The sequence below is a fragment of the Microtus ochrogaster genome, unplaced genomic scaffold (genome assembly GCF_000317375.1).
Source record: "Microtus ochrogaster isolate Prairie Vole_2 unplaced genomic scaffold, MicOch1.0 UNK10, whole genome shotgun sequence".
NCBI lineage: Eukaryota > Metazoa > Chordata > Mammalia > Rodentia > Cricetidae > Microtus > Microtus ochrogaster.
Window position 1 is genome coordinate 2,363,432 of NW_004949108.1, and position 12,104 is coordinate 2,375,535.

The following is a 12,104-nucleotide window of genomic DNA, read 5'->3' on the forward strand; positions in this document are numbered from 1 at the left end:
TCTAAAGCCAGAATGCACACCGGATATGCAGTGTGGGTTCTAAAGCCAGAATGCACACCGGATATGCAGTGTGGGTTCTAAAGTCAGAATGCACACCGGATCTGCAGTATGGGCTGTAGATCTGCGTTCGGGAGGCTATAAGGAGGAAGGTAAAAAGTTTAGGGCCAGTTTGGGCAATTTAGTGAGCTCCTACCTCAAGATAAAAGTAAAAAGGGGGTAAGGACATATTCAGTGACACGGTGCTTGCTTATGCACACAAGGCCTTGGGTTCAAACTCCAGCAGTGCCATAAAATAAATTAACCCTTAATATTTTTAAGTCCCAGTTTATATAAATTAGGTTGAAAAACCTAAAGTGAAGGTAAAGATTTTGTTTTCTGCTCTATACAGAGGTCCCTATTAAGAACAGAGGCAGATGAAGGGACAATTACCACGTGTGGCACCTGAAGTGGAAGTCCTGACTGTATGTGAAAAAGAACGGAGAGCTCGCATCCCAGAGGGAGAGTTTGGTGCAAGGGGGGGCATAGGATCAAACAGCTGACATCTTAACACTCCAAGGTGTCCGCACTCCCTGTCCTTACACCATCTTGGTTCAAATTTCTTACTTTTTCATGAAAAAGATAAAATTAGCCAGCTAAGGTAGAACAGGAAATCTGCCATGCATGGTGGCACAGTCCTGCAGCCCCAGAACTTCACAGGCCTAGGCAGGAGAATTGCAAAGACTCAATTCAACTGGGGCTCCATAGTGAGACCTCGCCTCAAAAATAAAAACAAAACCAACAAACAAAAAAGGAAAGAAAGAAAAGAAACATGAAAAGTTTTGAGGACATCAGTGAAAAATAAATTGCATCCCAACAACCTACCTGCAATGATCTCCCGTAGTTTGGGATCCAGGTTGACGGTGCAAGGCAAAAAAGTCTTTACATCGCGAGCCACAAGAACTGGGGTCCTTGAAGACAGAAACACTTCAAAATTTCTTATATCTCCATCAATTTCAAGCAGTGGCTCAACATCTTTAGTTGTTGGAATATTCTTCGATATTCTTCAAAAAGAAAGAAATGGAAAGTCCATTAATGTTGCTACCAGAGTTAGACTCTGCATCCTTAAACTTGCTGCTTCTGTCCACAGGAACATGTCAGACACACCGTGTTCTCATTTAAAAAATACCTTAGATGATAAAGCTAAAGGAGAAAAAAATAATAATATAGTTCCAAAATGAGCTAGGTGACAGTGAAGAAGGTCAGAACAGGAGCAGGGTGTGGAGCAGAGACAAGTAGGAAAGGGACAATGTACACCAGCTGCCCTACAGTCAGCTGCTCCCTCTCACTGACTGTGATGGGGACAAATGCACAGGTGGGAGCTAACAGCCACCCGTGTCACACAGCAGGGGAGAGGCTGGTCCTGAGGCTTGGGCTCTTCAATGTGACACCATAGCTCTTCTTTCGTGGGGGGGGACCTTTTAAAATAAATCACACAAACCAGAAAAGTGTTAGCACAGGTTATTTTCTTCTCTATAAAAAATTATTTTCTATTGTGAAAGCAATGTATGCTTATTGTATAAACATAGATAAAATAAAAAAACACAGAAGGTAGTCTAGAAAGAATAAGGCTTAGCTGATTAAATATAGTAACTGATAATGAACTCTTATATTTTTTCATAATTAAATTAAACAATCAACAATTCTGGATAAGCAGAAATTCTCAAATGTAAAAGTAAGTGAATTTTAGTTGTTAAAAACCGTTAATAGATACTACTATAATGATCAATAAGAAATTGTCTTGAAAGAAGAAAAATGGCCAAATGTTCAAATTCTGCATGGTACACCTCCCAGCTAAATGTCATGTAGTAAGCAGATGTGAGGTGCATAAGAAGATGTACCAAAGATAAAGGAACGGAGATGTTCAAACAGTTAGACAAGAAAACTAGCAGTAACCACGGTGTCCACTAACTGGTGAGTGGGCACAGAAGTAGAGGAAGGTCCACACCATAGAATACAGCACAGCAATAAAAAGGGATGAACTATATTGACATACAAATCTCATAATAAATAAAGAGTCCGGACAGTCAATGTAAAAGAGCCAATCCCAGTCCCTGTGAAGCTTAGGATTACAAAGAACCAGGAAGAGGCCTGACTAGGTGACCGGCGTATTCACCTTTCTGACAGTGGGAACAATTTCATGGATACACAGAAATTCCAAACATGAAATTGGACAGCTTCAGCACAGGGGTTTACTTATGCTCCTGGCGCTCACTCTCTTCAAAGCACTTGCCAATTACTCAAGAGTATGTGCTCCTGGGTTGCACGAGGCTCCACTTTAGGGGAGAGGACATTTTCTGATCCTCCCAAGTGAGACGGAACCCTACTCTAAGATTAGCAACAGCTGCATCTTTTCTATGGGATCAGCACTTTATTGCTAAGACCCAGTACTTGGCTGGTAGCCAGATATTAAAAGCCATTCGAGGGAAAATCCAGAGAACAAAATTAGCAAATGAGGAAAGAACAGGGCTCTGGTGAGAAGACAAGGCAAGCAATTTTGTCTTGTGGATTTCACAAAGTACTGCTACACACTCACACATGGACAAAACAGAAAGCTCCCTAAGGTGGAGTTACTTTTAATAAAGTAAAACTGCACTCAAACTGATTATTGAATACATTTAACATGTAATAAAAACCTAGAAAATGATGGTATCATTTGCAAAGGTGGAAAAATATCAGAAATGAAAGAGTTAAAAAGGTAGTTCATTTATTCTAAGAGTTTTACACACAAAAAAGAAGAGAGGCCAGGAAGATTTAGATAAAAACACACAGCTGACAAGTCACATGAAACAAATTAACTGAATCCTAATGCCAGCGCTGCTTTCAGCCTGAATGCGAACAGTGTTCTCAGCGTGGTGAACAATGCTGCTGTTCACAAGCCAAACGGCTACTGCTGCTTTCCAGATTGAAGTCTCTGTTCTAACCTTTTGAGCTCAATGCATTAAGCCCTTCTGTTAAAAGAGACGTTTATGTAAATGATAATCTTTTGGCAGTGGGCCATCAAAATCATATGGGCCTTTATTTTTCAGATATTTTTTCCAAAGGTTAGCATTTAAAGAATTTAAATAACTTCACTTTTCAATTAAGAGTGAATTTAAATTTTCAGCACTATGAATCATGTGAACTAAAGTTGCCAGCAGTTAAATGGCCCACAGAAAGCATTTTTATAATCTCAGGCATCAACGAGCTCCCAGGAAGTTTAAATGTAGTTTCTTTTGATGCCACTAATGGAACAGCACTTGTTAATGCCAACACCCATGTAAGTTAAAGCATTTTGATTATAAATGACACTACTTTATAGAAGATACATATTAATTACTTGGCAGAAATTACATAAGCCTTTCATGTCACTTCCATTCAAAGGTCCAAAACTATATGGAAAATTTTCTATCTTAAAGTATAAGCAGATCTAGAATATAAAACTTACAAAGAAGATACCATATTTTTTCTGAAACTATCTAATAATGTAATTATTTAATAAGGGATTTAAATTAAGATTTACTATCCCCAATTCTCACTCAACAATGATCAGACCCATGTCTTGTGCAAGCCAGGCAACCTAATAGTCTTTCCAAACTCTTGCCTGCCTTGGAACTGTATTACACTGGAGACAGATCTAACTTCCAGAAGACCATCATATTAACACACAGCCAAAACCAGGATAGTTGGTGTTGGGGTGCGTCTTAGTGGAAGGGTGTTTCCTTAGCATCCACATGGCCCCAGGTTCAATCACTAGCAATGAAGGGAAAAACAATAACTGTATTGCTAGAGTCAACAACAAAAGATACCACAACACAATTCATTTTTAAAATAATTTTAAGTTATATATAGGTATGTGTGCCTGATGTGGCTATATGAAACTCATGGAGGCCAGAAGCTTTGGATTTCCTAGAACTAGAGTAAGAGAAGTTTGTGAACTGCCACACAGGTACTAGGGACCACACTCAGTCCTCTGAAGATCAGCAAGTGTCCTTAAATGCTGAGCCATCTCTCCGGTCTCACAAACCTCATTTTTATGACAGCTATTTTCTGTGGAACAACAACCAAAATCCTAGTCGCTCCTCCATCCTGTCTTCACCCATTGATCTCTCAGTCATCCCTCATCTTCAGCATGAGACAGCCCTTATTCTTTCCTTCATGTCACATGTACACATCACGTGGGCACCTCTTAGTGGAATTATCTTCTGAAACTTCTTACTCCCCGCCTCGCCCGCACAGACTGTCACTTCCATCGAAGCTGAGAGCAAGTTTTGTTTTAATCACTAGTATATCTCTAGTGCCTAGCATAGAATACTGTCATAGCTCAGTTGCTTGATAAATACTTGTCAAGCAAAAGAAAATGTGCGCACACACACACACACATTATTCCCAAAGAACTCTATCCTTTTTGAATAAAAGTTAAGTTTTACCCCTTCTGATAACACAATTTTGTGCTTGAGAAAGACTAGGCAGAACATATTGAGTTACTTTTCATGCGTGGTGTGAGGAAAGGGTCCAGGCCAGCTCTTTTCCAGCACATGGGAACCTACTGTCTAAGAGCTATTTGTTGAGAGGACGTACGTTCTCTACTCGCCCACACCTCGCCAGCCTCAGTTGTCTGGGCTTACCCCCCTCCTCCCGCTGCCCAGTGAGCTCTCTGTGTCACTGCTATTCTATTGGCACCGGTGCTGTGCTGTGAGTTTTAAAGTCGGAAAAGTATGGGCCTTTGGACTCCACTCTTCTTCAAGATTGCTGTGCTCTGCAAATGAAGGTTACAGGGATTTGGAAAGACTTTTGCATCAGCTCCGAAAGGAACCTTAGGCAGCCCCACTATCCTAGTTACTTAACTTCCGGTTTGCGCACACTGAGTCCTCCCACTTATTTTACCTTCCTTCATTTCTTTTAGCAGTGTTGTGGTTTTCAATGAACATGTCTTTAACTGGCTTGGTTAAATCAAACACTTAATTTCCTTTCAGATTATCCACAGATTGAGGACAGAAACACAAGTGATCTTTGTGTCAATCTACATTCTGCAAACTGCTAGATTTATTAGCTCTAGAAGCTCTCCTGTAGATTCTTCGGGATACTCCCTATACAGGATCATAGTAATTAGAGATAATTAGTGCAATTAGAGATAGTTTTATTAATTCCTATATGACTTCTTGGGTCCTTCTATTTTTCTTGTCTAGTCACCCTGGCTAGAATGTTGCATGAGGGGGGGGGGGCGGGAGGAGGAGAGAGGGAGAGGGAGAGAGGGAGAGGGGCAGAGAGAGAGGGAGGAGGGAGGGAGGGAGGGAGGGAGAGAGAGAGAGAGAGAACATCTTAGCTTGAGCAGTTAGAACCAAATGCCTCGAACAGAGAGGCTTGAACAGCAAACATTAACATAACATAGTTCTACACCTCAAAGATGGTGAGATCAGATGCCAGATGGGGAGTCTGGGGATCCACAGGTGCCAGATGGAAAGTTTAGGGGTACAAAGGTGCCAGGTGGGGAGTTTAGGGATTCACAGGAGCCAGATGGGGAATTTAGGGGTACATGGGTACCAGATGAGGAGTTTAGGGATTCACAGGAGCCAGATGGGGAATTTTGGGGTACACAGGTACCAGATGTGGAATTTAGGGGTACATAGGTACCAGATGGGGAGTTTAGGGGTACACAGGTACCAGATGAGGAGTTTAGGAGCACAGGCCTTCTTCTTGGTTTGCAGAGAACAGTCTTGGAGAGACGCTTTGTTCTGTTCTCACAAGGAAACAGTGGCTCTCTAGTCTCCTCTTGCAAGGGCACTAACCCAATGAGAAGAACTCTACACGAACTGCCTTATCTAACTGTATTTACCTCTCAATGTCTCAAATGTCTAATTCCAAATACCAGCTTTGGGCTACAATATGTGAATTTTGGAGGAACAAAAAAACTCTCTCCATAGGAGTAGGCATTATTGTTTTAATTCTGACTTAGGGGTAAAGGTGTTCAGAACCTTTACTATACTTAAGGAGTACCTTTGTCAATAGTTTTAAGTTTTGTTTGTTTGTCTGTCTGTTTTCTCAAGAAAAGGTACCTAGGGAGGAAAAGTCAGTTTTCATTACGGATATGTTCTCTAACTGACCATGTTCGAGTGGACAGACCCACAACCATGTACACAAAAAGGTAGCACTAATTTGACTCAATGATTAAAAACTAACAACCTGAAGTTGGGAGAGGAAACGGGAGATATCTGAGAGGAGTTGAAAAGGGATTGGGATATGAAAATGATAAAAGTTGTAGGCATGAAATTATCAAAGAATAAATAAAATATATGTCTAAAAAAGAAAGATTTTAAGTCATCAATTGAATTTTCACTTTACAGTCTTTATTACTTCTGTAAGGGTGGTGGTAATGTGCCACTTTTAACATTGAGTAAAGTTTGTCAATATTCTTTTCTGAAAAAAAAAGTTCTTCTGATGTACTCTTTATTATATCATAAATTCAACAAATGTAACCATGTGAGATTTATCCTAACCACTTAATTTCCCACCTCTACCAGTATGAATAATTAAGTTTACACTCTTCTTCAGAAACCATGACTACACTTCAGCTCCTGACATTATTTGAGGTTAGGCAGCAGTACAGCCAACTTTAGGACATGGTGTGTTCTCTAGAGGCTTCTGACCCTGAATTCTTAAACTCACATCCCCTTCTTGCTAGTGATGTGGGACAGGTCAACCTGCCAGAACCTGTGTTCACATCTGAAAGATGAAGCCACTACAACTCGTCCTATCTAACTGTAAAATTTCTGGGAAATTATGAAGTACTATAAAGTGGCAATTACAATGAAGTTAGTAAGCATGACCACCAAAATAATTACATCAATTTCTTTCCTATAACTAAAGTTTTTAATAAAACATAATTGACATAAGGTGGCCAGGTAAGCAAATGAAGCCTATGTTACCTCACTCTGCTCCTAGCCTGAACTATTGAACGTGTCTTTAGAAATTCACCTCCAAAAAAATATAAGTGAAACCCAAAATCAAAAATAATGATTTCTCACCAATGAGCAATTATCTTTAATAGAACTACTTGAGAAATTTTTCATATAAGTCATTCATATGTATATTATATCATTACATATATATGAACATAAGAAAAGGAGGAAAGGATATTTTTACATTATCATAATTGATATATATGTTCAATTGGTGCAATAGAAATGATTTACTATTCCAACCAAATACTGTGCCTTTTAAATTATTTTTTTTTTTGATTTTTCGAGACAGGGTTTCTCTGTAGCTTTTTGGTTCCTGTCCTGGAACTAGCTGTTGTAGACCAGGCTGGCCTCGAACTCACAGAGATCCTCCTGCCTCTGCCTCCCAAGTGCTGAGATTAAAGGCGTGCGCTACCACCGCCCGGCTTTTTAAAATTATTTTTATTTAATTTTTTATGTGTATGAATGTTTTGCCTGCCCATATATATGTGCATTACATGCAAACTTGGTGTACAATGTCAGAAGAGGTCATCGGATCTCCTGGAATTGGAATCATGGGTGGCTGTGAACCACCATGTTGGGAACCAAACCCAGGTCCTCTGCAAGAGGAGCAAATGCTCTTAGCCACTGAGCCATCCTTCTCTCCAGCCCCTCAAATACCGCTTCTTACTATGAACACTGCAGCCAGTATAAGACAACCAGCACAGAACATTTACTAAGGTAAAACAACCTGATTGCTTCCCAGGTGACACGTGATATACACTTCATTGCAGAGGAGTGCAATGCCTGATTATCTTATCACCTAGCAAAGGCCGATGCCACTTCCTTAGTCTTTTAAGTGTGTGACACACGTGCAGGTACCACTTCTAAGAGGAACGCACCTCTTCTGTAGCCTGCCTATGTGAAAGTAGCTCCAAAATGCTTTTTCCTCAGCCCTTTCCTCCAGTGTGGCAACTCTCCCATCTTAAAGTGACAGCTTTGCCTCAGCTGCTGCTGCTGAATAACCAAATGTCCAGCACAGCCCTGCCCTGCTAAATTCCAGGTATGGACCTTCACTTCTAGAGTTTGTCGTCTACTTGTTTTGTGAGGTGGGGTCTCTCTATGTAGCCCCGACTGACCTGGACCAGGCTGGCCTCGAACTCACAGTATCCTGCCTACCTCTGCCTCCTGAGTGCTGGGATTAAAGGTATGCACCACCATGCCCAGCAAACTTATACATTTTTTTAAAATGGAAAAACTAATCTAGAAGAATTCTGCTATGTATTATACTTGTTCTAGAATGCAGCAGAGCAGGTCTGCTCACAAACCGTCCTGACTTTGTACTGGAGTTCTGAAGAAAGACAGTCCAAGAATGGAGTCGTAGGAGAATTCTGAGTGCTTATGGGAAACCTCCAAGAAACCAAGACAAGAATCTGGTGACCTCAGGTTCTTCAAAAACACGGAATTGTTCTTGAACTGTGCTTTTGAGCTCCTCCTCCAAGGTAGCAGATAGGAGTGAGTTTACTTCAGATTACTCATTACAACTGGCTATCAGATTTGTGTATATGCCTCTATGGAAAAACAAGTTTTGCCATGTGCGGCTTGCCCACCACATGCAGTTTGCTTTTGTGATTGGATGCTTCACTCACGTGACTCTTCTTAACCCTCAGAGTATAAACTGTCTGAGGCTTTGAAGACAGTTGGCTATTGCATGAGACATTTGTCCCCCTCACTTATTGGCTCCATGCCCCCAGGCCTCTCTAACAGCCTTTAGAGCAGTCAGCAGTCTCAGCCATGTGCAGACTCTGGGACAAAACGTCTCCTTTGCCTCACACACACAAGTCTATTCTTTCACTGTTTAAAATTAGACAAGCAAGTACTTTCTACCACAACCTATATAACACCTAGTGCACGAGTGTAGCAGTCAGATTAAAAGCCGTGGCCCAAGTGACAGGAAGCATGGCCAAGCTTCAATAACTACATGCTACATTCAACACTATATTGTCATCACAAAGGAAGTTTAAAAACTGGTGACATTTTCATCTATTCTCATTGAAGGATTTTCTTGTTATGCTATAAAACTAACTAGAGATGCTTAAATGAACCCAAATCTCTAATCCTTATATATAATTCTTCACTTCCATAGATTCCTCAAAAAAATTCTAATTAACTTGCTTAAAATAGTCAAATATTTTCAAATATTCAAACATATTCAGATTCAATTGGAATAAATTAGTTTCTATGAGCTGTTTTATTTAGGGTCTCACAGTATTGATGTTAGTGTATTGCACAATGCTGGCTTGGGAGTGAGCAGATGACAGCAGCAGAGGTGACCAAAATGTAATCTAGGATAATGAGATGGTTTCAATTAAGAGGTAGGAGGCAAAATTCACAGCAGACTAAACCTGAGCACTAAACTAAGCACCCAAAGTTACCTTGGCCTCTACATGGCACTCACACACAGGAATGAATTAACTAATGAATTAATGAAATGACTTGAAATTCAACCTTTCATTACACTATTGTTCCCCTGCTATGGAAAGGGGAAAGTAAAAAGGGGTTCACTTTGTCTTATGGCCAGACATGCTAATAAAGTTTCCAATGAGATAGCCCCATCTTGTGGAATTCCTGAGTACTGCAGGATGCTTCCATTAGCCACTCCCCTTCAGCATGGAAAGGAGCCAACACTTACTGTATACTGGTTTTGTTTTTTGTTTTGTTTTAGTTTTCTTGCCTTAAAGTTTATTTGATTTAAAAATATATATCTTAAGTCCTCTAGTAAACATGGGACCTTCAATAATTAGAATTCTTTAAAATGCATAATGACATAATTTTCCCACACTGCAAGAAAATTGTAAACCTGACATAAATTATTTTGTACAACTAAAGCATATTTCAGAGAAACTGGCTTTCCCGTTTGTACCCAGGAGTCTTGGTTAGTATGTCCCTGTTTCATGATAACATTATTAACATTAACAAGACTTTGGAGCATTTATGATTATTTCTTAGTTCTCTACTGTAGTAGTGATATTTCATCTGTTTATTTACAGAAGATTGTCCGCAAACAGGCTGGAGAAACTCCAGATGCGGCTCAGCGTTTGTAACTCCTGCTCTCTGGAGTTATGCAGAGCTCAGCATGGGATGCTGGGCAAAGTGCCCAGCCCACTGCATGGCACCTCCCGAAAGTAACTCAGACACTCCGGTAGGTAGTGCTTTCCTTAGGGCACATCCAGTGCACGTCTGTGAATAACTGCTGATGGCCTAATAGACTCAAAATGATTAGCATAACAAAATGGAGTCGCCTAAGTCATACAGTCTTGCTAAGTAGTCCAGGCTGGCCTTGAACTCACAGCAATCCTCCTGTCTTTGCCTCCTGAGTGCTGGGATTACAAACCTGTGCCCTACCTGACTTTAAAGGGACAGCGGTGATTAGCTGTAAGAAGAGACTTGTATTAGGAAAGACTCTCTCAAAGTGTGAGGTGCAAAAAGTCTACAGCCCACAGCTTCGCCAAAGGCTCACAAACATAAGAGCCTAGAAACGTAAACTTGGTCACAGGCTACAGAAATGCTGCTGTGATTTCAGTGCCCCGTGCCAAAAGGGAGAAGCCACCGAATTGTAGATGAAGAATGTAATCATCAGCCATGACGGGCTTCACCCTTACAGTAAGCCTGGCACAGGGTCCACCTTCCTAACAACGAAAGAAGCAGTGCCCTGCATTCAGAACCAATGGAGCATCTGGAGGGTCCCAGCCTTAAGATAAGGCAAGACTTTGCTGGATCTCTGATACCTCCAGGAACCTGCACCTTCCTCAATCCAAGCGCATCATCAGATTTCCCCACTCTTTTGGAAACACACCAGCCTACTCTGTACCTTGTATGTGAAAATGATTCGGCAATGTGTAAAGAAGTTGTAATTGGTGGAGGTTATCGTCATAAAGAGGAAATGAATACTGAAGAAGAGGGAAGCAAACCTCGGTGCCAGAACCCCATGCAGTGCCTGTGAAGGAACATAACCTGAGATGGGTGGGGACGTTGTAGAACAGGCTTCCCACACTAGACACATTCACAAGACCAGAAGAATGAGAAGGGTGAGCAGAAAAAGAGCAGGTAGGAAAGTGTAAGGTCAAATGAGAAAGCAGAACGGCTGGAGAGGCATGCTGACAATGTTTGAACTCCAATACAAACCCGAGGCCTACAGAGAATTTTGACCAGTTATTTTCCCTTAACTTTAGGGCCCACTGTGCTCCTCAAAGCCTATGATTTCTTAAAATTTTATTCATTTGTTTATTCATTTGTTTTTATGTGGATGGATGTTTTGGCTGCACATTTTATCTGTGTATCACTTGTGTGCCTGATGTCAGGAAAGGCCAGAAGGGGGCACTGGGTCTCCTGGAACTGGCACTACAGATGGTTATAAGACTCCCAAAATGCAGGAGCTCAGGCACTCTGGAAGAGCAGTAGGTGCTCTCAGCCACTAAGCTGTCTCTTTGGCACCCAAAGTTCATAAATCAAATTCAATATTACTCCATTAGCTGTTCTACTACCTGACTAGCAGTAACAGAATCTACTTGGCTATCTGTTGCAGCTGTCCTCTCAATGAGGACTGTCATACACACCCACAGCCGGCACTTCTCCTCACTTCATCCTCTCCACCGGACTGTTGCTAATCAGTTTGCATTTTGCTCATGTGTAGGACTCCCTGCAACAGAGATCTCTGCCAGCTTTCCACATGGGTATTCTACAGTAGTGTGTCCCTACCTGGCTTTTCATTAACTATTTCCCAGCAGGCAGTTCTCTGTGAGTTCAAGGCCAGTCTGGTCAACACCGCGCCAGCCAGTGAGACCTTGTCTCAGAAGAAAACAAAACAATGAACAACTTCCTGAAAAACAATGAACTTTAAGTTTTGTTTGTTTTTTGTTTTTTAGTACTTTTTCTCACATCCTTGGACTGGCTACAAGCCTGGTAGCCATAACAAATCAAATCAGAAACAAAACAGAAAAAATTCAAGAAGGGTTCCATCTGCCTAGTTAATCTCCTTCAGTTTTTAAAAAATCTGCCAGGCCGGGCGGTGGTGGCGCACGCCTTTAATCCCAGCACTCGGGAGGCAGAGGCAGGTGGATCTCTGTGAGTTCGAGACCAGCCTGGTCTACA

At 41.2% G+C, this 12,104-nt stretch overlaps 1 protein-coding gene across 12 annotated transcripts in view; it reads right to left on the reverse strand.

Annotated features, from left to right (window-relative positions):
• Kidins220 (kinase D interacting substrate 220) overlaps positions 1–12,104 on the reverse strand; it is a 97,635-nt gene that overhangs the window by 26,427 nt on the left and 59,104 nt on the right. For all 12 annotated transcript variants that reach the window (XM_026788955.1, XM_026788953.1, XM_026788956.1 and 9 more), the window contains exon 23: positions 862–1,040. In XM_026788955.1, coding sequence (XP_026644756.1) covers positions 862–1,040 — 179 coding nt within the window. The remainder of the gene's footprint in view (positions 1–861; positions 1,041–12,104) is intronic.